This window comes from Orbilia oligospora (assembly GCF_000225545.1).
Source record: "Orbilia oligospora ATCC 24927 unplaced genomic scaffold scaffold00076, whole genome shotgun sequence".
Taxonomy (NCBI): domain Eukaryota; kingdom Fungi; phylum Ascomycota; class Orbiliomycetes; order Orbiliales; family Orbiliaceae; genus Orbilia; species Orbilia oligospora.
Window position 1 is genome coordinate 1,228,293 of NW_011645633.1, and position 25,055 is coordinate 1,253,347.

General features: G+C 45.7%; 10 protein-coding genes across 10 annotated transcripts; 6 read left to right on the top strand and 4 right to left on the bottom strand.

The window, feature by feature from the left end:
* Window positions 1-3,497: 3,497 nt before the first annotated feature.
* AOL_s00076g332 (uncharacterized protein) lies at window positions 3,498-5,490 on the top strand (the record flags this gene model as incomplete). The annotated part of the gene is made up of 9 exons (XM_011122885.1): window positions 3,498-3,736; window positions 3,806-3,841; window positions 3,899-3,996; window positions 4,064-4,233; window positions 4,290-4,370; window positions 4,431-4,538; window positions 4,595-4,714; window positions 4,773-5,318; window positions 5,377-5,490. 9 exons carry the CDS (start codon window positions 3,498-3,500, stop codon window positions 5,488-5,490), a joined length of 1,512 nt encoding a protein of 503 aa, XP_011121187.1.
* A 516-nt stretch (window positions 5,491-6,006) lies between these two features.
* AOL_s00076g333 (uncharacterized protein) lies at window positions 6,007-8,668 on the top strand (the record flags this gene model as incomplete). Its single annotated transcript, XM_011122886.1, has 3 exons — window positions 6,007-6,150; window positions 6,228-7,465; window positions 7,522-8,668. The coding sequence occupies 3 exons, from the start codon at window positions 6,007-6,009 to the stop codon at window positions 8,666-8,668; spliced, it is 2,529 nt and encodes an 842-aa protein (XP_011121188.1).
* A 143-nt stretch (window positions 8,669-8,811) lies between these two features.
* On the bottom strand, window positions 8,812-9,819 carry AOL_s00076g334 (uncharacterized protein; the record flags this gene model as incomplete). Its single annotated transcript, XM_011122887.1, has 4 exons — window positions 8,812-9,072; window positions 9,134-9,435; window positions 9,506-9,595; window positions 9,651-9,819. The coding sequence occupies 4 exons, from the start codon at window positions 9,817-9,819 to the stop codon at window positions 8,812-8,814; spliced, it is 822 nt and encodes a 273-aa protein (XP_011121189.1).
* Window positions 9,820-10,905: 1,086 nt separating this feature from the next.
* On the bottom strand, window positions 10,906-11,530 carry AOL_s00076g335 (uncharacterized protein; the record flags this gene model as incomplete). The annotated part of the gene is made up of 4 exons (XM_011122888.1): window positions 10,906-10,967; window positions 11,067-11,168; window positions 11,234-11,274; window positions 11,361-11,530. 4 exons carry the CDS (start codon window positions 11,528-11,530, stop codon window positions 10,906-10,908), a joined length of 375 nt encoding a protein of 124 aa, XP_011121190.1.
* A 411-nt stretch (window positions 11,531-11,941) lies between these two features.
* Window positions 11,942-13,284, top strand: AOL_s00076g336 (uncharacterized protein; the record flags this gene model as incomplete). The annotated part of the gene is made up of 5 exons (XM_011122889.1): window positions 11,942-12,115; window positions 12,347-12,666; window positions 12,732-12,909; window positions 12,988-13,105; window positions 13,193-13,284. 5 exons carry the CDS (start codon window positions 11,942-11,944, stop codon window positions 13,282-13,284), a joined length of 882 nt encoding a protein of 293 aa, XP_011121191.1.
* Window positions 13,285-13,322: 38 nt separating this feature from the next.
* Window positions 13,323-13,931, top strand: AOL_s00076g337 (uncharacterized protein; the record flags this gene model as incomplete). Its single annotated transcript, XM_011122890.1, has 2 exons — window positions 13,323-13,527; window positions 13,669-13,931. The coding sequence occupies 2 exons, from the start codon at window positions 13,323-13,325 to the stop codon at window positions 13,929-13,931; spliced, it is 468 nt and encodes a 155-aa protein (XP_011121192.1).
* A 2,648-nt stretch (window positions 13,932-16,579) lies between these two features.
* Window positions 16,580-17,799, top strand: AOL_s00076g338 (uncharacterized protein; the record flags this gene model as incomplete). Its single annotated transcript, XM_011122891.1, has 3 exons — window positions 16,580-16,869; window positions 16,931-17,433; window positions 17,513-17,799. The coding sequence occupies 3 exons, from the start codon at window positions 16,580-16,582 to the stop codon at window positions 17,797-17,799; spliced, it is 1,080 nt and encodes a 359-aa protein (XP_011121193.1).
* Window positions 17,800-18,314: 515 nt separating this feature from the next.
* Window positions 18,315-20,506, bottom strand: AOL_s00076g339 (uncharacterized protein; the record flags this gene model as incomplete). The annotated part of the gene is made up of 2 exons (XM_011122892.1): window positions 18,315-19,966; window positions 20,062-20,506. The coding sequence occupies 2 exons, from the start codon at window positions 20,504-20,506 to the stop codon at window positions 18,315-18,317; spliced, it is 2,097 nt and encodes a 698-aa protein (XP_011121194.1).
* Window positions 20,507-21,133: 627 nt separating this feature from the next.
* AOL_s00076g340 (uncharacterized protein) lies at window positions 21,134-22,333 on the bottom strand (the record flags this gene model as incomplete). The annotated part of the gene is made up of 1 exon (XM_011122893.1): window positions 21,134-22,333. One exon carries the CDS (start codon window positions 22,331-22,333, stop codon window positions 21,134-21,136), a length of 1,200 nt encoding a protein of 399 aa, XP_011121195.1.
* A 689-nt stretch (window positions 22,334-23,022) lies between these two features.
* AOL_s00076g341 (uncharacterized protein) lies at window positions 23,023-25,001 on the top strand (the record flags this gene model as incomplete). Its single annotated transcript, XM_011122894.1, has 3 exons — window positions 23,023-23,415; window positions 23,486-24,098; window positions 24,151-25,001. The coding sequence occupies 3 exons, from the start codon at window positions 23,023-23,025 to the stop codon at window positions 24,999-25,001; spliced, it is 1,857 nt and encodes a 618-aa protein (XP_011121196.1).
* Window positions 25,002-25,055: the final 54 nt, after the last annotated feature.

The window sequence follows — 25,055 nt, forward strand, 5'->3', positions numbered from 1 at the left end:
ATCCGGCGATGAGGAGAGGATAACGAACGAACTGGTGCACAGGAGGCCAATGCGAAGAGCGTCGTGTCCGAACCCAGTGTGTGGAGTGTTGTAAGGCGGCGAGATTTTCAGTCCCCTGAGAAAGATGTCTTTCTTTAGTGCAGCAGACCGTCCTCTACGCGAGATTAATAAAGTCGGGCTGTCGATAAAAGGTCGCGGGTTGAGAAACGTGGAAGTCCTTCGGAACAACACAGCAGACCGGCGACAGGGCGATGCGGATGTTTAGCGGGTAAGGCTGCGGTTCCTCTCACCGCGACTTTCGATTGGAACAGCTCAGGTTCAGACGACCGGGGAATATTTCTATCCAAACGACTTCGTGATGACGTGACCTGGCTTACCAACGCGAAATCTCGAGCGGTATTTCGCGATGGTTTGAGCGTATATGTGAATGGCCACGAAGAGAAATTAGGAGGCGAAGGGGGAACTCGGGTACTCTGGAGGGAAGAAGTTGAAATAAGAGTTATGCGCTAGGAATGGGAGGGGGAAGGGGCAAGAGGAGGAGGAAGAGGAGGGAATGCAAAGAAGAAGAAAGGAAGATAGATGGCAGGCAGGAAAAGAAAGCAAAATTATATAAAATGCACCAGAGGAGGAAAGGAAAAAAATAAAAAATAAAACGACAAGCAAAAATACCCAGCCTGGCCCCAGACGACGGGGCCTCTGGAAGAATTGCAACGGATCCACCCAAAGGCGAGTAAGTGCAAGCAAGACAGCCCTCAAGCCAATCTGCGTTCGTTCGAGGAGGCCCGGGCGAATCACCTTCTTCCGAGCAAGGGAAGCGAGAAAAAGTAAAAAAGGTGGGGACAGACCTTGAGGCTTCACACCGCCTTGTGAGTGAACGGTTTCTGGTAAGACTGCAGAAAAAGGAAGGACCTCTTGGCCGATGAGTTTTATAAGATATATTCTTATAGATATAATGTTTCTGAGCCACCAGCTTCTGACATATGTCAATCTATGGAGTCTCGATCTAACGGGTAGAACGAGATACTTATCAATACAACCTTTCAGAAATATCGACTCATATCCTGAGATGAGATATATGAAACGGGTAAGCCCAAATTAACCTACTTTCTCGTGCGTGTATTTAGATCGCTCACCTCCGCTTCAATCGCTAGGAAAACCCCCCCAAAAAGAAACAGCTGTAGGCTCCTCACGGATGTTGGCAGGACCAAGCTGTTACTCTAGGGATACCAGGCTGCACACGCCTCGATCCGCGGTTGCGCAAGTAGTCAACAAGTCCCCCAGTCGCCCCAGCATTCAATGTATGCGTATGTACTATATTTCGTAACATACATACAGCTGGAACGGCATCGCCCAAAAGCAATCAAGACAGGTCACGGATAGGTATCGCCGCCGTATGCTTCTGCGGTCGCGGAACTTTAATGGTACATAACACACGCACAACCTTTGACCGATACAGACCAATGCATTTCGGTACTCGAAAAGAAGCAAAAATAGAAGACAGGAAAAACAAAGCATGCGGGTTTGGGCATGAGCGTCAAAAAAAGCAATACGACCAACCATGTCTTGGCGTGTTTGATGCCATGATACTCCAAAGCAAAGGGTCCTGGTGAGCTGATGCATGGAAACTGGCATACCGGATGGCTGCGTGTCAGGATCCAGGTGAGGGACTCGAGAAGCTACTTACATACAAAATACTCATACATACTTACACGATGGTCTGGAAATATAAGAAGGGCATACCAATTGACGACATGACATCACAACCTTGACTGGGGATACGAAGCCATCAATTCAGGCACTACTGGGCTGCAAGTGATCAACCTGGTTTGTTCTATGTGAAGACGGGTACGGGAATGGCCTGAAGGGAATTTCCGGCATCACACTACGGAAACACAAGGCTGCGGCCACAGTTGCCGTAGTCGCAAGGCACCAAAGTCCTTTCCTCTACAGCAAACACCTATGGAGAAACAATGAAGTTGTCACTATAATTACCAAAATGTTGGAATAACTGATGACAACTAACCATGAGCTTAGGATCGGGGCTGGCTGGAAGACCCTCCTGGTGAACTCGTCGATTGACTGAGCAAGGAGCGAAAATGATCCTAGCAGCGGACACGTGCTTCTTCGTAAAAGGCCGTTCCCTTTCGACACAAAGGCACGGATCCTTTTGGGAGGGAGGCGGGATTTTTGCTTTTACTGGAGAAGTCAGGCTCAGGCCTGTTATCTTATCTCATCAGCTAGATCTTGATCTCTCTCTGCGATCCTGATCTTACTCAGCCAAATCCCAGCCCCCACGTCCGTGGCTCGTTTTGCCCGTTTAGTTCCCCCCCACCTCACGAACCTGGAAAACTATTCGGCCTTTTGTGTCATATGACGGATCGGTTGGCTGTCCATCAACCATCTCTTTCCATACACCACACAGCACACTCTGCTTTGTTCGCATGGACGGTGCCCTCCCTCGTATACAGCACCCACCACCGGTCTTCTAGGTTATAGCTAGCAGTTTGCAACATACCCACCAGCCCCATCGTCCAAAAGGCCGTCAGAGGCTCTTTCCCCTGTGATTTCCGTACGACCGTGAGAAGTCTCCCAAGTTCGGCACGGCCCCGGGAGGCTCGGAAATTTTCGGTGACCCGAACAGCCGCAACCTCACAAGTTTTGACGTTGAGATATAAAATAACATAACTACTACAACCACTTAAATTAACTTTACAGTTTCACGATCGAGAATATCGCACAAGAACTAAATCCCCAGCTCGCTTCCGACAGAAATACAAAGAACTACCCTCAGAGTGACGGCAAGATTACACCAATACGTTGTTCAGACTTTTCGAAGGGTTGCTTAGTCCTTCCTTCTGGGGACTCCAACCACAGCAACACAAGCCAGAGGCCAAAATGACCAGGGACAATCAGTAAGTCCGCACTTCAACCTCAGATCTGAACCCCTCCGGTTTCGAATACCTCGGGCTTCAGCATGTGGCACTGCATTTAAAATCCAAATGATGCATACCTATTCGGCAGCCGAGCAGTGCCGCCGGGCACCAACTATGTTTTATGGCGGTTTCTATATCTGGCTCTGGATCTGAATCGAATCTCTGACAAACTAACCTCTGATATCATCTAGGGCCCGGGAGACCCCACCCTCCACGGCATATCGCAGAAGGTCCAGCGTGGATATAGATGGAGGTAAGCTAAGCCAATCACCGATACATGCATCCCCTTACGTGCTATCATTATATGCAGCACCTTAGATGCACCTTATCTTGCTTTCGCCCAGACTTGAGCTCCCCAGCTTTCCAATATAAGAGTGAACATACCCTGCCTCGTTTTTCCCACAAAACATTGCATGTAATGACTTCATCCACTTAACTTTCATTTCATCCCCTTGGCCGCATCCTTTTGTTTTCTCCATCTCTTCAATAAGCTGTCCGGAGAGCTGGATAGAGCTAGTTTTTTCTCTTGCATATCCAATACGTTGTATTCAACACATATTCCCGATGAACTCCACTACGACGACTACCACTTCCTCGCGGAATCCCTATTTTCAATTAGTTGAGGAACGAGCAATGGCTAAACCAATCGCGACCGTGTTTGATGCCTCAAAAGTGCATGAAAAATGGCCGTTCATTAAGGGCGAGATGGCTCCGGCCCAGCTGTACAGCACCACCTCTGGTAGACTGTTCCACTCTGGAAAGATCGCGATCATCACAGTTGGACTACCTGCGCGTGGGAAGACGTATGTTTCCTTATATATACCTGGGACTTTCAAAATTGGTTATATGATACTAAGTTGTATGAACTTCAGCCACTTATCGGTCGCCTTAACTCGATACCTTCGATGGTAACCCTATATTCGTCCAACCATATCTCCGATGCCATGACTGACTGGTAACACCAGGCTCGGTGTAATAACACATACTTTCCACCTGGGTGACTACCGAAGAGCGCATTGTGCGCCTGGACAGGATGTTCCAGAAGATTATTTCTTCGTAAATGGTAGGCGAGATATTTACGTAAGAAGTTAGGATAAACGCGTTCACTAAGGAAAGTGCCCAACAACTAGCATCGCCATCATCCGTGCTTCTGCGCCAAAAAATATTGCGACAATGCCGAACGGATATCTACGAGTTTTTCGACCAGCATGGCGGACAAGTTGCGATATACGATGCTGTTAATCCCACAGCCGCGGGGAGACGACTTCTCGCGAAAGAATTCTTAAAGAATGATATTCATGTAAGGGTTACACAACGATATATCGATATCCTGGAGGTTATGCTGACAACTCTTAGCCAATCTTTATTGAATCTACTTGCGACGATATGAAAATTATCGAGGAGAATGTTAGAAACGTCAAAATCAGCTCCCCAGATGTAAGGATAAAAGGTCACCAGCCATACGATTACGTTCTTGAAGCTAAAAGTAGAAAACAGTACGCCGGCTGGAAGCCAGAGGATGCTGTCCAGGACTATCTTCGTAGGATAACTGTAAAAATTCCTCACTTTGAAACCATGGAAGAAACAGAGCTCGACTACATCAAGGTAGGTTTCACTATGAAACCAATGATTCGTTCTTAAGCTAAAAGTAAATTTTGTAGATGATTAATGCTGGAGAGAGGATTATTGTGAACAACTGCCGTTTCGGATACTTACCCAACCGTATCGTGTTCTATCTAATGAATTTACATATCAAATCCAGACGAACTTATTTTGCAAGGGTAAGCTGATCCAATGATCCAACCTATAATTTCATACTAAATTTGCTTTGATTTTTAGTCTGGAATAGCAGATCATGACTCCTACAAGGCCGATGCTCCGCTCTCCGAGCAAGGTCTCGACTATGCTCGCCGTTTGGCCGACACTATCACTAAATTCCGTGTTGAAGAACTTCGCGCTCATGTTGCTGCCGGTGGTTCTAAAGAGGATCGCCCCCTAGTCGTCTGGACCTCCACTCGTATCCGCACTGTCCAAACCGCAGACCAACTTGCCGCCAAAGGCATCAAGGTTCGTCAACGTCAACAGCTTTCTCAGCTCAACCCAGGCGCTGTTGAAGGTCTTAGCGAGGAGGAAATCCGCGAACGATATCCTGAGGAGTTAGAGAAACACAATCACGATCCTTATCACCACCGATATCCCAGATCTGAGAGCTACCACGACCTAGCGGTTCGTCTTGAGCCAATTATCCTGGAATTGGAGAGAGAGCACAATGATCTACTCATCATTGCCCACGAGAGCGTCTTAAGGGTGCTTTATGCCTACTTAATGGCCTGTTCGACAGCGGATATTCCGACGATGAAGTTTGGAAGGGACGAGATCGTTGAGGTAAGGAATTGTATAAATAGTCACTGTGGAAGAGTAGGCTCACTAACTTTTTGGATAGATTGTGCCAGCGAGCTACAACAATGTCGCAAGGAGAATCCCGATACCACCGGGTATCCACCAAGAAGTCCCAAATACACCATTCGGATTCCCACCAGTGTTTACTGGGATATAAATTTTATTCTTCATAGCTGCGAAATTCCTTTTAGTTGGTGTCAACCAAGTCTTGTAGTTTGGGTATTCTCTTTCCTCGAGTATAAGTATTTTCTGTATTTTTAGACTTGTTCTTCTTTGCAAAGATTCCCATGTCTGACTCGACCTTTCCCGTCTTTGGCGTTATCTTTTCTTTGTTCCTAGTATACAATTTGGGCGGAGAACGGGGGATATGAGTTTGTTAAGGATCGAGCTATTCCGTATATAGAGGTGCTCCTGAAATGTATATTCGCAGAGTTATCTAGAAGAAAAGGCTTAAATAACAATTGACGAAGTTTTAGAGTGGCTGTCATTAGAGATCCAGACCCCTTAGCCTCTGCGAATTGAAGGTGACTCTTAATTAGCATTATTGAGCAATCAAGCTTGTGCCCAGCCAACAACGAAATTTCTACCACAATTGAACTTTTCGCTTGCATCCTTCCTTCGCTAGCTTCCCCAGAAAACCTCTAATTTTATATACGGTTCTAAATACCCCACCATGACAGATACTCGCGGCAGAATACACCCTCGTTTCGTCTCTATCGGCGCAAACCGAATTCCGGCCGCCTCGGACTGGGACATAAACTCTGGGTTTATTGCTTATGGCGCTGGTAATGTGATTGCCTTATGGAGGATCGATGAGGTACCAAGCTACCCCTCCAAAATACCCCTCCATGTACAACATCCGCGCAAATCCACGGTCTAACTGATTTAATATAGACCGAAAAATCCTCTTCTGGTGTTTTTGCAACCCTAAAGGGTCATACCGATAAAGTATCTGCCGTCCGGTTCTTGGACGGTACACCGGACTCTTCATCGATACTACTATCTGGAGGAGTTGACAAAGTTCTTCGGGTGTGGAAGCTTGTGAAGCCGTTTACTGCTTCGGATATACCTCGCTATGAGTTACTAGTTCAATCCCCACCACATGATGGGTCGATTGTGGATATTGCGGTTGAGAGGGTGGGCAGTAAACACAGCAATGGTTCTTCTGAAGACACAGAGAAAAAGGAAAACGGTACAATCATCGCTTCGGCATCTGCAGATGGGAGTATCAAGATCTGGAGACTTGATGCATCGAAGGAAGAAGAGAAGGTTTTAACACATCTACAAACCCTGACTACGAAGCCAAAGTACTTCCCGCTTAGCATCGCACTCGCAAAACTTTCTTCAGCAAATAAGAAGGATGGGGTCGAGGCAGGGGAACGGACAGAAGCCGACGTCTGGGTCCTGGCTATATCTGGCTCTTCAAACTCTATTCAAATATTTGTGGGTAGTACTTTCGAGGACAAATCCGATTTTGCACTTTCAGCCACCTTAACCGGTCACGAAAATTGGATCCGTTCTCTATCTTTCGTCCGTGAAGCCAGCACAGACGATCTGCTCCTCGCAACTGGCAGTCAAGATCGCTATATTCGTCTCTGGCGTGTACACCGTGGTACTGCACTACCCGCCCAGTCTGCAGGTTCAAAGATGATGATCATGGGACAAGCTCTATCCAATAAAGCTCATCGATTTTCGGCTGGGAGTGGTAAACAGGATTATTCGATTACCTTTGAAGCTTTACTAGTGGGTCACGAGGATTGGGTTTACTCTGCGTCATTTAGAAAGGATACAACAGATGGGAAGATCAAACTATTAACTGCATCTGCGGATAATTCGCTATCAATATGGGAGGCGGATGAAACTAGTGGTATATGGGTGTGTACCGCAAGAATGGGTGAAGCGAGTGGTATGAAAGGTTCGAGTACCGCGACCGGTAGCACAGGCGGCTTTTGGACTGGATTGTGGAGTCCTTATGGGAACAATGTAGTATCATTTGGCAAGAATGGTGGGTGGAGAAGGTGGAATACTAGTGGGGAAGGGGAGTGGGTGCAGAAGGGAGCTGTGGCAGGACATATTAGAGATGTTATGGGAGTTTCGTGGGAGAAAGAGGGGAAGTATCTACTTTCTACGAGGTAAGTGAAAAAGAAAATATCGGGTTCCCTATGAAGTGAGACTGACGATGTGTTAGTTTGGATCAATCGACCCGGCTTTATGCCCGCTGGAAGTCTTCGAAACACAGACCATTCTATGAGTTTTCGAGGCCACAGATTCACGGTTATGATATCAACTCTATTGTCTCCATCAGTCCTACAAAATTCGTGAGCGGCGCAGATGAAAAACTTATGCGAGTCTTCGGCGAGCCGAGGGGAATCGCTAAGATGCTAGAAGACCTGTGCGGCATCCAGCAGGCAGATATAGATTCATTGCCTGATGTGGCCAGTCAGCCTGTATTAGGACTGTCAAACAAAGCCGTCAATACTGCCCCCGAAGAAAATGGAGAAGGAGAAGAAAATGATCAAGACGCCGAAGGACATGCATACCCTCCATTCGAGGATTCGTTATCGAGACATACGCTTTGGCCTGAAGAAGAGAAGCTGTATGGACATGGATACGAGATTTCTACAATTGGGTGTAGTAACGCTGGAGATGTTATTGCTACAGCATGTAAAGCTTCATCGATATCACACGCGGTTATCAGGATGTTCGAGACAAAAACATGGAGACAGCTCAAACCAGCGTTGGAAGCGCATTCTTTGACGGTGAACAGAATTGCCTTTTCGAGGGATGACACTTACATGTTAAGCGTGGGGAGAGATAGGCAGTGGACGGTGTTTGAAAGAGTTACAGAAGGGTTGGAGGAGTTTGGTGCACCATATAAACCTATGCAGGTGATGGCCAAGGCTCAGACGAGAGTTATCTTTGATGGAAAGTGGGTCCCTCTAGAGGCTGGAAGGGCCTTTGTTACAGCGGCGAGAGACAAAACGGTGAAAGTTTGGGAATTACAGGGTAAAGATTGGGGGTGTACTGAAACGGTCAAGTTTGAGGAGCCGATTACGGCTATCGATATACTAGATCGGGTGATTGATCTAGACGAGGGCCGATTTGTGGTGCTGGCAGTAGGGCTGGAGAGCGGTGCTTGGAGTGTTTATAAGGCTAAAGTGAAAGAGGGTGGTGGGATCGAGGGGTGGGGGCAATGGGTAGAGGTCGATGGATACATTGCACCTGCGAAAGCAATCACACAAATCGCCTGGAAACCTAGCGGGGAGGACAAGACTTTTGAAGTCGCGATCTCGAGCGAAGACTCTTCAGTTAGAATATATGAGATACAGACATAAGTGCATTGGGTATCGTTGAGATATTGTACAAATGATATATGTTGAAGGGAAAAGCCATCATGGACGTTGAAGTCCCGCTAAACAACAAAGAAACAAGATATGATCCACACAGTTAAGTTTGGTACCAGTGACATCGCCGGCGTCTAAGATGAAGACTTCTGTAACTTCTTTGCGGAAGGCCGTGGGCCTCTTTCGACTAGATCCTCGGCTTGCCAGCGCATAACAAGATCGAGGAGTGATGAATTTCTCCCGATAACTGCATCTTCAACGTGAGAAGTTTCAGCCCTTGATTGTGGTGGGAAGAACTCAGCGATCGGACCGCATTTACGAGTCTCGCCCAGAGTCATACGGACAAGGTGAGTAGGCCAGTTTGCCAGACCATCAGTTATATGCGTAGCATAGAGCTATATCCCTATTAGTAACTAAACATTCTTTTATAAAAACGAGATATACCGATGAACTTACAATAGTACACCCTCGCTTCTCGGTCTCCTGCTTCAACCAATCCAGGAACCTCCATCTAGCCAGGCAATCCAAGTCCACTGTGACTTCATCCAACAATAGAATACTCCAAGGACGTACTAAGCCCATGGCCAACTGAACCCGACGTCTCTCACCATCAGAGACGGCATGCATGCGCCAGTCAACGTCAATGTCCAGAATTGAGATTAATTCGTCTCGTCGTTCGGTGTAATACGAGCCACCGACTGAGTGGAGTAGTTCGGTGACCGATATATCGGTACGAACTATGGGGTTTAAGACCCATTCTATGTGTATCGCTTAGTATCTATACATCCGGTCAAAGTGCAACGGTAGTTATAACGTCTAGATACATACCAACACCGAGGTAGGTCACACCCTCGAGGCCTTCTTTGAATGGATCAACGCCTCCGACTAGAATCTTTCCATCCCGAGCGAGTGTTTTCCCTATATTATGGAATTAGTAGGACATAAACTCTTATATATCGGGTTGTATTCTTACCCGCGAGAAGCCTTAGTAGGGTAGACTTTCCGGCCCCGTTGGAACCGATGAGAAGAGTACGGGAAGAGGATGGAACATGGAAAGATACATTCGAAAGGCCCTTTTTACCATTTGGGTAAGTATAGGAGAGGTCTGAGACGGAAATGTCGGGGGTCGGAAGGTCGGACATTGTGTACGATAGTACTGTTCGAATTCGTGAAATATGATGTATTGTCTTGGAGGATGTTAAAATACAACATCGAACGGTGTTGCTTCTGGTTTTCTTTGGATCCTGGTATCTTTTGGGGCCGGATATAAGCGGCGCACCCATGACTTCATTTGCATTGTGAGGAAACGGGTCGAATGTTCTAATCTTTCGTTCCTTAAGTATGATATTGAATTTAAAGAAAATCGAGGGACAAATGTCCTGCAGGTTTATAAATATTAAGTACTTAGGTAAGTATTCATGTCTGGAAGTTAACTCCTTCTAGAGCACCAGCTTCTACTTTGCGTTTGCATTGTTTATCAGTCGACTTTTTCTGTTTACAGAAGACCCTGGTTTTTCCGATAGACGCTTTTCGGTAACATTATCGTCGCCTTAGTGAACCAAAGGCAGTAACCTGGACAATAACCCAGTCTATACAGTATTACTATCTTAGAAGAAACTTAAACTATATGATGAGTTCTATGATGGGATCCTTATTTTCCGTTCCACTCATGAATTCAAAATAATCGAAAAGGCTCAGTGGGATTTCGTAGACTTTATTAATCGTGATGTATGTGCTCGACATTAATATCATTGTATTCTTCTAACTGAAAAAGGACAACCTAGTGATAAAATCATGTATATGATGGCCTAAGACCTGGTTTATTGCTTATTCTTTCCCCTCTTAATAATAGTATAAGCTTTCGGGCAAAACTGGGTACGAGGCAAAGTATAAGCATCGATCGACCTCAAAATCCGCCCATTTCCTCTTAACATGACTCGCTATATATATGCTGATATCCTAGTCCTCCTGGTGTTGAAAGAGGCTTCGGAGATGCCTCTTTCCGCGTGATATCGTTGCTTCTATTGATAAAAGCTGAAATGTCATTGTCCACGCCGTCCCCGTTAGAGAATATCTATCCTTCTCTTTAAGTGCGTTCGTCCGAAGCAGCGCTTGTATTTTTTCGATGCTGTTACTACAACGGCGAGTAAGCCATTCGCCAAGGGGGCTGAGCGCTGTGATAAAGAGAGAGGTAGCAAGGAGGCCCCAAAGAATGATTGAGCCAATCTTTAAAGCTCGTGGATTCCAGGCACGAACTGGTGCAAATATTTCCATGCACTTAGCGCAAGCTCTGCGTTAACTGTCAGCTGTGGTTCGGTTCATCAGGACGAGGAAACATACAATACTGTTGTAATGGTTATCCGACCTCGATGAGGCCCGCTAAAAATACTCCCCGCGGTGCTAAGCATCTCCTTGCAAAATACGAGCTCCCGTTGGAGAAGATCGTGTGCGACAGCAATATCATGGTTTCTTGGTGGCTTATTTGTGGTGGCTATAAGAGAAAGTCGATATGTTAACTTATTCATCAAAGCGGGACATGGCCATGGGTTAAAATACCCAAGATGTTTTCGTCCGTTGCGGGCGAACTATCATGGTAGCTGTTCAGTGGTTAACGTTAGTATACATCGAACAGAGGTTATAGAATTGATTAACCAAAATATGCCCTCCAGCTCGAGAGACAAACCGGGCTTCATCCTTCTGGATCGCATCAATGTAATCGCTTAAATATTCCCGAGCGGCCACCCAGCGATTTTCCAACCTGAAGGCTAGGTTCTGCACCGGGTCGCCAGGAATTGCGCCGAAGTTACCGTGACCAATTCCGTTAGCCCACGAGGATACCGGTAAATCAGCCATCGGAGGGTTTTTGCTAGAGGTCTATGTTGCTGTTAGCTTATTACAAGATGGATGTTAGAATTCAGGAAACAATCCAGCCTTCTTCAATATAATAACCAAACATGTGCCCCCACAATGCTTCATGCGGTGTTTGTGTAAGGTATTTGTACGACGGGACTAGTTAGCCCCTGTTGAGTACCAGTGAACAGATCAAAATATGTATAATATACGTACTGGTTTCGGACAAACATATATTCACACACGTGCATGCATATGCAGCGCATGAAGAACAGCCAGAAGGCGAATGAGAAATAAGGCTGCCTGTAATTGACAGTATTTAAATAATTCGGTGGTGCACAGTGAGGGGAAATTGGATTCTAGCTGCTTCCGCCAGATCTCGAAATCCAGAAGGTTTACTAGATTCCAGACACAATGCCGGGAGGACCATCTCCTCTGAAAATCAAGTTGCTAGTGGCGGAGACAGGCCCAAACGACCATGCTGACTTTGAACCTGGAGGCATCCGAGGTCGTTTGGATGTGCTATTCGGAGCAACATCAGGCTGGATATCAACTATTAACGTTATAAGAGATGCCTTGGAACATGAGGTGAGAAAATAATACCCCTTGAATTTTATCTTAAATTTTATCACTTAGCTGCAATGGTTTAAATTTTGATCTCAACTCATGTGCGATCATTCTCGATGCCGACAATATATATATTGCTTTGATAGTCATTGTTTCGGGATGACATTGTGGATTCAATTTTTACTCGACTTATCAGGAGTCAGCGGTACTAACACTCTCGGGCATTACATATTGCTATATATACACCTATAGATTGTCTTTACCCATCGCACCATCGTCATTCCCAACATTTCCCGCGAGGCGGCCGCTACTTGCTTAGAGACAGTCCGCAGTTTAGCCGATGGCCTATGTAATCCCAAGAGCTCTTTCTCCCTAAGAGTAGTGTCAAAGGACGTCAAGAATATCCGATACATGCCTTGCACCTCTAATCAATCAGACCTCCAGAAACACTTTAACTGCAATTTTGTTCTATTCGCTCTCCGATATACTGTTGGGGATGTCTTCTTCGAGGATGTAGATGCGGATGCCCAATGTTTCTTGCAAAGGAACCCACAGAAATGGTTCCTAGGCCCGTAAGTGGAACGCTGCCAATATGGCGGAGGCCCCTCGATTTGGCTGATATGTATGGTATACGTAGACTTCAGGTTGGCGTTTTCCTCAGCGACTTCCTAGTTCTCTTCGACAAACTAGCTACTTTGCTTCCGCTCGAAGCCGTTCTGACTGAGGGTCAACCATCTGATGATCTAAAAAAGGAAGTCATTCTGTTGCAAGTGCTTAAATATGGGGCGAAATATGCACCAGCACTTCGTGCTGCGGTAAGATATGTTCCGTCATATCGGTCAAACTTTTGGATACATAGATCTTCAGTGTACATAGCTAAAAAAAACCATTAGTGCACGGTTGGCATAGGGGATCTCGATAAAGATAGTATCAGAAGAAAGTTTATTGAAGCTGACACCGCAGTTAAAAGGGCCATGGACAATGCGTGTAGTAAACTACAAGAATTGCGTCGTAAGTGTCCATCTGATTCAGCTCTGCTATTAGGGAACCCTTAGCTTAGAAATTTAGTTGCGGCTAACGTCTTCACGTTCACGTAAGACCTAGATGATGATAAATTCGGTGACTCTGTTCAAGAGATTAACAGAGAACTTGCCGAGTCAATCAAGCCTCGCAGACAGCTCGCGGTATAGCGACGAAAGAATCGGACCGTAACGTAGGTAATTTTTTGATGTGCGCCGGTGGAGGTCTGATAATCATCGCTGTTGGGTCAGGTATTCTTTTCTATGGCCCCGCCGTTGGAGGCGTTCTTGCTATAGAATATGCAGGCATATTGGTGGCGGAGGGCTTGGGTTTCGGCGGAATTGCCGCTGGCGGTGGACTAGCCGGCCTCGGGGCCATCATCAGTGGAATGAAAATATACAATGCCGACAAATGTAAGTTTGCTAGTTTAAGTTTTGGCATCTTATACATGCATATTTAAATATATTCACTTCTTCCCGAAGCTTTGAGTGCTGAAGCGCTTGATTATAATTAAGCTAACGGTACATACTTCATACTTGACTGTTAAACAACAGACATCAAGGGGCTGAGCGATCTTCACGGCCGGTCAATTGAGATTTACGCTTTCCTCGCTCTGGTTACCCTCCGACGTACGGGCCAACTTGATGATGATGATGAAAGATTCGTCGAATTTGCGTTAAACTATGCGGGGGTATTTGAAGGGGCTGATGTCTTAGGTGAATGGGGCCAGCCTGGATACACTCGTAGCTATGCCGACCAAACCAGCCGACATCTCAGACAGAAGCTCGAGAAATTTAAAAAATTACCGGCAATCTGATCACGGGGAATCTACTCTGTTATAAGGTAGCAAAGCTAAGCATCTTGGGTTTGGACTAAGTACCTGATTCATGTTAATGCATTAATGTTTAGCACTGATTATAACCCACTGGTTGCATCGTTTCTTTTGATGTTATATATTCTAAATGGAATTGACTAGGGGCAAACGGATTGAGTATCCCAGTTATACGAATCTACTGCACCATCGATCACTTGATCAAATAAATACACAGCTGGTTGGCCAAGTCTGTTCTAAACTTCTCCCAATTCGTAATAGTCCGAGTCAATGTATATAGAATTAAAATACAACGTCTACAACACGAATCAACACCCGGCTCTCTATTCGTTTAGTTATATAAATACGGTCAGGTAAGAAGTCAATGTTTCGCTATATGGTCAATATTTAGCTCTGAATTTTGATGCCTCAGCCCTTAAATACAAACTGGTTAATGGTTGGTTAATGTTCATGGTTCCCAAACTAGATAGTCTAGCTAGTCGTCCACAGAACTTAATATATAACAACGTAAAAAAATATTGATGGGATCTCCCGAGTTTGTGGATACATCGATATCTATAACCATCAACCATAAATGGATTTTAAGGGTCATATGTTAATTTATATGGAATGTATTCTAGAATAGTTTACCGTGAATCCGGGGTGCCTTAGGTTTCTTAACTTTGTGTTTTTCAATTATTATGTTATCGAGGACTTGTCGCCTTTCCTCAGTGTAGCCTTTGAAAGCCTTAGTAGGTATATATTTGGCGTAATACGGATCTTAGGCCGTCGCTTGTATCGAACGTAGGCTAGGTTCAACTGGATTTCAAGCTTGGGGAGTAGTTGCTGTATTTCAAGCTTGCCGGCTAGCTCAAACTCGCGTAAGTTTAAGCGTGTACCTCTAGTTAATATTATCAGGTGAAATATACCCATTTTTGCAGGAAGGCATAATACTTCTATTCATGATATTCGACTCCATGAATAGATGTTATCAAAAATTTATCACTATGCTGGCAGGGTAGTTAGCCAAGGTTCGAGCGTGATCGGTTACGGTATCAAGGTTGATTAGATAAAGCAGTGGCTAGCCAAGGCCTATATCTGTAAATATTATATACTGCAAGAAAATCTAAACATTTAACCGCACAATTGCGGGCTTGGTTCTGCCCAGGCATGGCGTGGTTTCGCAAGTTGCCTAAATGTTTGAATTTTTGTTGTATGTCGCATGTCGCCGACAATGTGTCTTCTAAGGACAAAGTTACGTGTAAGTAGTACCGTCTGCCATTGACTTCTGCTTTACAGTTACCCCACAGCTGTTAAAGTTGAGAGTGCTGTTCCGGGATATTGATAGTGTATCCCTTTTCGTTCATAATTTACGAGAAATCCAGCCGCGTAGACAGGATATCTAGATATCTTAGAGGCATCGAACACTGATTTGTTTTTACGCCTCATTTAGCAGCATCAATGACAGGGTATTAACTTCGGACAGTCTACATGGCATTTTGTAATTCGATAATTAAATTCCACGACCCTGAGTTCTTGGCAGGAGAGCATTTTGAGAATTGATCTAGCAAAGAATCCAAGCTCCTTAACTTTTATTTTACGACGTGACGTGACCCGAATCGCGACATTTAAAAGGGAGCTGAGCTTAAGGTGGTACCTCAAGATCAAAAAGATAACACCGAGATTGGTAACAAGGGAAAGTGCCAATTGCGACCCAAATCGCGGGCGCGGCGGACAATGAAAAGTCCGATGGAGGAAGTCGGGAAAAGGAGGGAAAAAAGCCCACTAACAGACCATGATGATCTTATCACCGGCCAATGGAACGCGCACGCCGGCTGCATTATGCCTTATCGAGCCTAGTGACTGGATATGCCAATTTCAACGGCAGCCACAGCCATCCATTGAAGTCGAAGACAGGGGTAAAGTGCGAGAGTTTGTGTGCGCCGGAAGCATGTCGGCTATGACGGTGCCAGAACAGAGAAAATTTGTTCGGATTGTGGGAAGGCGAGAGGCCGAATTGTTAGTAATTGGCATTTTACTTAACTCGCAGCTGGCGCCGGTCGCCAATTGAGAAGTTTTTCTCTTTTCTCCCATCGAACAGCCCGCCATATCTAGTAATTGACAGTCGAAGTTGCATTTTCGAGTCGTTCGAGTTTGCAGCAAGTTTGAGAGTCAGCCACGGTAGATACTGAGTGCCGGCTCTGCAGTCTGTCACTAGGTCAAAGGCGTAGCTGGGCGACCACGACATCCAACGACAGTCAACACACCAACACTCTTTTCGCCATTTGCTCTCGTCTTCGCTATTGTATTCTTCTGCTTCAGCATCTTCATCTTCATCGATTGACGGTTAGTTATTATATACCTTCTGTTCGCTCTTTTCTCGGAACATCGCGGATGTCACGATAGTTCCCCTCCTCCCAGCAGGTACAACCGAGTTTAATTAGGTAGTACCGCCGCTGCAAAAAAAAAGGAATAAATAGAATTGTTGGGATGCTGCTATTGCATTTGCTCCCTGTTAATTCTCATGCAACATTCAAATAGGCAGCTGACTGACTCCTGTGCCAATTGCAATTTTCAGACTCCAATTCTCCCCTCTTCACCATCCTCTCCATCATCAGTTACCATCTAGGAATCATTCTAGCATAGTAGCCAAAATGGATATCGTACTGTCCCTCAGCGACACGCTGTTCCTTGACCGTTTTTACGCCTCTGTCTTGCCAGTCAACAACCTCTCCGCCTCTCCAGATGTATTCGCCGCAAACGCCAACCTTACAGCTGCTGTCAAAATCTCTAAGCTAGCTCCTTCGATCGCAGGATCAGCTTTCGAAAGTGCCGTCCAGTTGACCAACCTTGTTGGAATTCTACCAGGCAAATATGCCGAACTTTCCTCTCTCCCAAGAGACAACGTGTATCGCCAGTTCTTTTCTCTATTCTTGCTCACTTGGTATGTAAATATCCTTATTTATTGCTCCTAAGGAAGATTGGGTTCTAATTGACAATAACAGGGTCTTCGGCTGTTTGCTCTATTTCGTTTCGTCCACACTTTCCTACATCTTTGTTTTCGACAAGGACACCTTCAAGCACCCTAAATTCCTCAAAAATCAGATTCGCCAGGAAATATGGGTCTCGATGAAAGCTCACCCAGGAATGTCGCTTCTTACAGCTCCCTTCTTCCTCGCTGAAGTCCGCGGCCATACCCTCCTTTTCGACAGCGCCAACGATTGCGGCCGTGTTTATTTCTATCTTCAGTTCCCACTTTTTATTATCTTCACTGATGCCATCATCTACCTAATTCACCGTGGGCTCCATCATCCATCCATCTACAAATTCTTGCACAAGGCCCACCACAAGTGGATCATGCCAAGCCCATACGCTAGTCACGCTTTCCACCCTGTTGACGGCTGGGCCCAGAGCTTGCCATACCACATCTTCCCATTCATCTTCCCACTCTGGAAATACGCCTATGTTGGTCTCTTTGTCTTTGTCAACATCTGGACCGTCATGATCCGTAAGTAGCCCATTTAATTTCACATTTTCCTTGGTATTATCTCGGCAGTGGCAGTGTCACTAACATAAAGCCTAAATAGACGACGGAGAATATGTTGCCAACTCCCCAATCATCAATGGCGCTGCTTGCCACACTATGCACCACCTTTACTTCAACTACAACTATGGACAGTTCACCACTCTTTGGGATCGTCTCGGCGGTTCTTACAGACCACCAAATCTGGAATTGTTCTACAAGGAGACTAAGATGAGCAAGGCTGAGTTGGACAAGCAGGTCAAGGAGATGGAAAAGATGGTCAAGGAAGTTGAGGGTGATGATTCGTTCAGAGAGTATAGGCACGAAGATGAGCCAAAGAAGTCGAAATAAACTCCAAAATATATAGGGGGCGATGATCTGACGAAGATAATGAATACTTGCTGATGCTCTTTGGGGAGGAATATGTCTAATGGAAAAGTGGGGTGGACGGGTTTGTTTTTTGAGGTAAAATAATTACTGGCAGATACAGTATATACGGCGTCAGGTTTCTTTCGATTCTCTTCTATTTCCCAATACCCTGGGAAATAAAACCGCTTCGGTGTATATTCTTCTCCCTCATTCTTTTTTTTGTCTTTTTGGATTTTCTTTATGCAAGCGTTTGTGCTTTTCTGTTCTATGACGACGGATGTCGAAGATTACATTACATACTTAATATCGACGAAAGAAAGTGGCACCTTTTTGTAGGAGGATTTTAATCTTCTGCTTGGGGTGTCGTCCTTCTTTCTGTATATACCTACTTTGGGAAGGGGGTGGGGAAAAAAACTGAATAATTTATTGGAAATATCGATATATCTACCTAATCGCCAATCGCTCTAAACAATTAAGCTACACCATGCGAGATAGCATCAATAACCCAAATCGGTAGGGGCCGGGTAACTATAGTTTGGTATATGCTGGCCTGCGAGGTTTGCGGGAAAAGAAGGAAGAGGAGGTTCACCGTAAGGATTGAATATTCGCATCCGACCGGTCTGGTATCCAGCAGAGTGTGCTTGTCCCTCTAACTCCATCCCACTAAGTTTCTGAGCACAATCCCGTGTAAACTTCTCGACTAACATGTAATCGAAACTGTCAAGCTCTCCGGACTCCGCTAAAGCGAGGATATATTCCGACGCTTCCGTTTTCGTAGACCTCTTTATTTGGTGGTTAATTATCTGAGTGGTTTGATTTGCAATGTCGTGAGTGTAATAATCCGCAACTTCCCACGAAAAGTGATTGTCGAAATTATCAAGCATTCTTTGTAGACACTCTTTTGATGCCTTTTTTATATCGCCTGGTTTCTCACTTGCGCCGTCGAGGTATTTTTGAGTGTATTCCATGGTTATCATGGTTTTGTATCTTTTTAATAGTGAATTGATTGTTGCTCCGCATTCTCGCGTGAAGTTCGCTGCGGAGAGGTTTGCAGACTTCCATGCTTCGACTTTATCGATAGCATCTGGGAGCATCTTTAAACATCGGTTTCCGGCCGCTGCTATTATTTTATCTCGGGAGTCAGGGCTGTCAATTGTGATCTTATGGTATGGATTGTCTTCCTCCGTTCCCCTTATGTAATCTAGTGAGTTTGCACAGGCGGCTAGCAGTTGTTTTTCTGCAGCTTGTTGGAGTTTCACCACGAGGCCCGATAGTACCCTTTGTTTTGAAGCCTTGCTGAGGTTCTTGTTCTTCCTGAAGATACACTGGACTAGATCCGGAGCTGTGTCCATTTCATCGATGATGCTACATTCTGTGAGGCCGGAGACGGCTACATCCCCCAGTGGCGATACGTTAAAATCATTGTGACACCAAAGTTTTTTGTTACCGATATCTTGAGTAATGTGGAGGCTTAATTTTTTAACACCGGTGAACGGGCATTTTTTGAACGCTTGGAGCCATCGGTTTGAGAAGAGTCCTGAGTAATTAACCTCAATTGCGCTATCCGGTGGGGTGATGAAGAAAGATGGGTGGAAGAATTTGTCATGAAGGTTCAGTATCCGGAGTTTTGAAAGACTGTAGAAGGCGTTCTGGAGAGTCCGTAGGGGCTTTGAAAGTTTTAGATCCACGTATCGAATGGTTCTACCACGTTCTGACTCCGCCATAACTGTGCGAATGGTTAAAGATCTTAAATTTGAAGCACGGAGTAAAAGAGCCGTGAGACGTTCTGTCAACTGTGTATTGAATTGACTTCGGTCTCTGTGGCCCATCCTTCGAAATTCAGCCTCCGAGCCGTGAGAGCCATCAGATGGCGGTTGCGGTTCTAGATATTGGTATTCGTCGCTATCCTCTTGTCCCGCTGGAATATCAAAATTATCATGTTGGAGCGCGTTTCCGCTACTGTTAGTCCAATTAATGTTAAGGTTGAGCTCGGTGATCTTTTCGACATCTATCATGCGGGCCATAACCACATCAAGAGGAGAGGTAAGAATGATAGAGAATTCCTCTGGGGTTTTGGATTTTGAGTATTCCCTGAGGTGAGTTAAGAACCAAGATATGGCTTCCTTTTCGATTTCATTCCCGACGGATACTAATTTGATTGGCGGTAGGAGTTAGACATCGGTAGACGTTTTAAAGCTTGATCTCATTTTATCGCAATTAGCATATTGCAGCAGGGCCACATACTACTGAAATTCAATTCTATGCAATTAAGATTCAATATCCCCTGCTGCATGAATGCTTCTATATAACTCATCAAAGAACTCTTATAGAACCCATTACAAGAATGCAACGAGTCCGGAGCGAACACAAGTTTCCTCGTGAGCGATAACCCAGTATTTTGCGGACCTAGCTTATCGATGGCATTCGCGAGGTTGTGGCACATTTGGTCTTCATGTTCAATTGCCATAGAATGAAAAAACCGCATGTCAAATCCAGGGAATGCCCTCGGTTCGACCGTCCGCGGTCTGCTGCGGTTGTATAGACGGATGGTCTTCCATAGGTGTTTATAGGCGATGGGATAGATCCTTTGGCAGGTCAAGAGGAGGGAGTATGTGTCGCCTTGGTCGAGGTACTCGAGAATAGAATATAAGAGCTCGGGGATTGAAGCGAGGGTTAAGAAGCTTGCCATGGTTGAGGCTTTCAATGTTGTATTCCTTGTCAAGGCTGGGATAAACGCTCTCGTTTGAGGCCAGACTCGTCCCGTTCCTAAAGGCCGGTGGGGGAGCTTATATAGACGTCACTCTAAGTGTGCGAGTCAGTTGGATCCGATGAAGATTCATGAAAAATATCGTGAGTCAACAATGTATTTTCAGTACAAGTTCGTGAATCTTAGATGTGCGTATTAATACCCAATCGGTGGCGGATTGGGTGATATAATAGGTTGTTTTGCTGTGGCTAGCGTATGCACGCCAGACAAACTGCTAGCCATGAGTTCCAAACTAACACTAGCACGCAGTAAGGCTGTACCAGCTCACAGCGTGGTGCATGATGCTCAAGTTGAGAAGGACAAATTAAATCAATTGAATGAAATGTGTAAAATGATTGAATTATACTGAGAAACATGACCCGGAATATGTATGTACCATTCTCTAAATAATTTCCGGAACGCCCCTTCGCTGTTCGCTATACTATGCTGGTAGAAATGGACAATTGTCTAAATGCAAGAAGTAATGAGGCTGTAGATGTATGAATGTAGCCGATAAGAATGCATGTGAAGTAAATGGGAAGGTGTCGCGTATAGGAAATGATCGCCTGTTTAGTTCAACTTCCTCTTCCTCTTTCGACCTCTCCTTCGCACCGATGCCCCTGCTTCTTCGACATCTATTTGCTCTCGCGATGTATCAATCTCGTGGTCATTTGAGGCTTGTTCTTGAGGTTCCTCGACCTCTGTCGTTGGGCCAACTTCGCAATCAATTTGCTTCCCTTTTCTATGATTGATCCTCTCTATTCGCTGTTTCATAATCCGTAGGTTACGTTCTAACGAGCCTCCCTGTGGTACTTGTGTAGTCAGCTGAGTGACACCTGATTCACGCATACGCTTCTGCTTCCTGACTTTGGCGCGCATGCACAGCATAACGACATTGTCGGATGTTAAGGTTCTGCGATGAGTGAGAGGTTGTGTAGAAAATGAAAAGGCGTAAGCACGGCTCTGGCTAGCTAGATGGGGTGGAATCGGTTTCGGGAGGACAGTGAAGAAAAATAGAGTCGACGGCTTAATTTGCCTAGTCTCTGGTTGTTTTCTAGATTTTCGAGGCTCAGGAGGGGCTTCAATAACTGTTTCGCGATCTTGCTCGACATCAATCTCTGGTTTAGGTTCGGGCTCGGTTACAGGTTCAATTGCTGGTTCTGGCGTATTTGGCTGGTCGATTATCTTATTATCGGACGAACTTTCCACCACATTTGTTCGCCGGCGAACAGACCTTGTAGACCGTCTTAAATTATGTGTAGTACTGTCTTCGTCTTGATTTTTGATCCCAGCTGAAGAGCCGTTTGCTACTTCGGGTTCCGTATGACCCCACTGGCGATCCGAGATCTCAGATATCTGTCGTAAATTTCTCTTGGCTGCTATTATCGCTGCCGGAATCGACTTTTTAGCACGACCTGGCGGACGACCTCGTCGGCGTTTAGGTTGGTGGCCATTATTGATATATTCAAAAGATGCAGCCGCCACCGGTGGTGCAGCAGAAAGATCCTGTACGTCTTTTGTTATTGCTGCAGCAGCTCCGGTCGTCGATGTTCTCGTGCCGGTTATACCCTTATCGCGACAACGCTGGCTCCAACGATCATTAGTGGCAACAGGGGTATCCTGTGGGAGCTGAGAAAGACGGTCGGAGAATGCTTGTGCGACGGAGATGATGTGTTTCCAGCCGTCTGACGAGGGCGAGGAGAGGTGGATTGGAGATTTTGATGGGAGGGAAGAGTGTGGAGATGGATGTGGGATGTTGATATGGGGCATGGTTGCATCGGGTGGGTTTATATCGAAGCACGACACATGGTGGGATGAAGTTGGGATGGTTTGGCTGCGGCGCGCCGGCAAGTTCCTTTTAACTTTTGATTGTACTCCTTGCCTAACCAAACTATAACAATCATCAGTTCAATCCAATTGACATCAACCTCATATTGACATCGCCAATTTATATCTTTCTAGAAACTATGTTATGTGAGTACTCGCAATACATAAACTAATTGGCAATTTACTTACTATCAGCCATAGATTATCAGCGTCTACCGAATCAATTCATCGATGGGAAATATATCTCTTTGCATTGAGCTCGATTCGAAGCTGCGAGCTTTCCTGTTGGCTGCACGTCGATGTCCCATGCAAAGAACCAGAACAGGGGTCTGCAGCAGTGGGTCCGTCCCTCAGCCCAGCTGAAACCGGGATTGACGGTCGTGGATGGGCTTAAAAGTCACATCAATGTCAGCACGACTTACAATTTCTATTTCTCTTCATCAGTTCCGACAATTCCTTGGCCATGATATCCAAATGTCCTTTTAACGCTCAGGTTCGATAGCAATAGCTGCCTCGCTGCATCGTATTGTTATTGCATCGCACTCAGGGCTCCAACTGCGGCTGATCGATCCAATTATGCATTATTGTTCACCCATGGTACCCATCCCGCATCACTCTGCTCTGGATAAAATATGATCTTGGCCTTCCTCCTCTTCTGCAGTTTAAACTATGTTTTCGCCGCTCCAGTAACACAACCAAACAATGCCGACATCGATTTGGACGACCCTTCTATTATATTATTTCCTGCGACTGTCGGCTGGGTTGGCGATCCCGATGGCAGGGGCACGTTTAGTCTTGTCAGTAGCTGTGTTATCACATTAACCCTCTGTGTCTGGTCGGCATTACACCTGAACGTCCCGCCCGAAGGAACTTCATTGCAAAAAGCGGCATTTACGCGGGCAAAATGGGTTGTGTTCGGGATATTTGCACCAGAATTGTTGGTCGCTACTGCTTCGGCCCAGTACCTTACGGCACGATGGCTCTACAAGGAAATCAAAAAGGATGCGAAACATCGGGAACAGCTTGTAGGCTTCAACATCTTCCGACCCTTGATGCTTTAGCTTGGGCATTTGTTGACAACTTTTATATGAATAGCTGGATATGGCCAACCCACCCCGCGAACCCACTTGGACGATGATGCAGTGTTTCTTCGCAACAATGGGTGGTGTCGCCGTCCAGACCCGCGCTAGCACCTTCAATGGTTCACCACGCATAACCTTTTCCGCAGAGGGTGTACGGATGCTCTCTTTCCTCAATCGCCTCCCTATAACCGATGACCGCGAAATTCGTGATAAAAGTAAAGGCGACTGGCTTGCGAAATCCCTCGTGTGCATTCAAGCATGCTATATAATAGTCCAAGCTATCTCACGGCTGGCGGCACGAATGCCTATATCCTTACTTGAGGTTAACACGATCGGACATGTTATCTGTGCCCTGACGTTGTATTTATTATGGTGGAATAAGCCGCTAGAACTGGATCACCCGCAAATCCTACCTTATGAGCAGGCCCTGGAACCAGTAATCTCGCTGATGTATATGTGCTCACCCATCAGCGAGGCAATGGGTGTGTCGGAGATACGGTGTATGGCGTATAAGGACCCTGCGAGGATATCGGCGGTGGATAGCAAGGGAGAACCGTGTGAGGGCGTGGTACCGCAATATACCAATTTCTCAGTTGGCTCAAGAGCAAGATCGGACCCAAAAGCGTGTATGTTATCACCTTGCTTTTTTACACTGATTGATTTACTAACGTGCGACAGTCATCGGCGTCCCTCCAGCGAAACGTGGCATAACCCGCTCAGCTACCCGATTTGACTACCAAATATCGGAAAAACACACCGAAGTCTCACCCGCCCATCGATGCTTCATGGAGCTACAAAGTCCGACCACGGTACTTCAACATGCTCCACGCTATTGTCGCTGGGCACAATCGGATATTCACCACTCGCACCAACCGCCCGTTACATCCTTCGAGCTCGAAAGGTGGCGGTTGGCAGGCACGGCTGCACAAGAGCTATACGAAGAATGTAAGCTCCGCGATGGATATGTGAACTATTACTTTACTACCTCATCGCTTGGTGTCTTTCTTGGGGAAACATATTATCTTGATACGCATATCAGAAACTTTTCGGGATTGTCGTATCTAGGGCACGTGAATGTCCATCGAGATCATCTGAAAAGCATCCTCGCATTTACCGCAGCCGCATACGGTGGACTACACGTCGCAGCATGGAAGGAGCATTTCCCGACGGAGCTTGAGAGAATATTATGGCTGATCAGCGCAGTATTTATAAGCTGCTCTGGCGTCTTATCTTTTCTGGTATTTTTAGCGAAGCAGAAGAGTAAAGCGTTTGATAGGTGGATTGGCGGGTTTACGGTACAAGGTAGCTGGATGTTCTGGAAGAGAAAGGAGGATGTGATGAAGGGAGAGAAACAAAGTGTCGGGAAGTGGTTGGCGCAGATTGTATTGGGGGCCTTAGTGGGGATTGTGGTAATGGCTTTTGGATGTGCGAGGGTGTATTTGGTGATTGAGGCGTTTGTGAGCTTGAGGGATGTGCCGAAGGAAGTTTATGATACGCCGAATTGGACGAATTTCTTTCCGCATTTTTAGAGGCCATTGTTATGTCCTTTATCGATATATCTGTATATATTTTAGTTGGAAGCA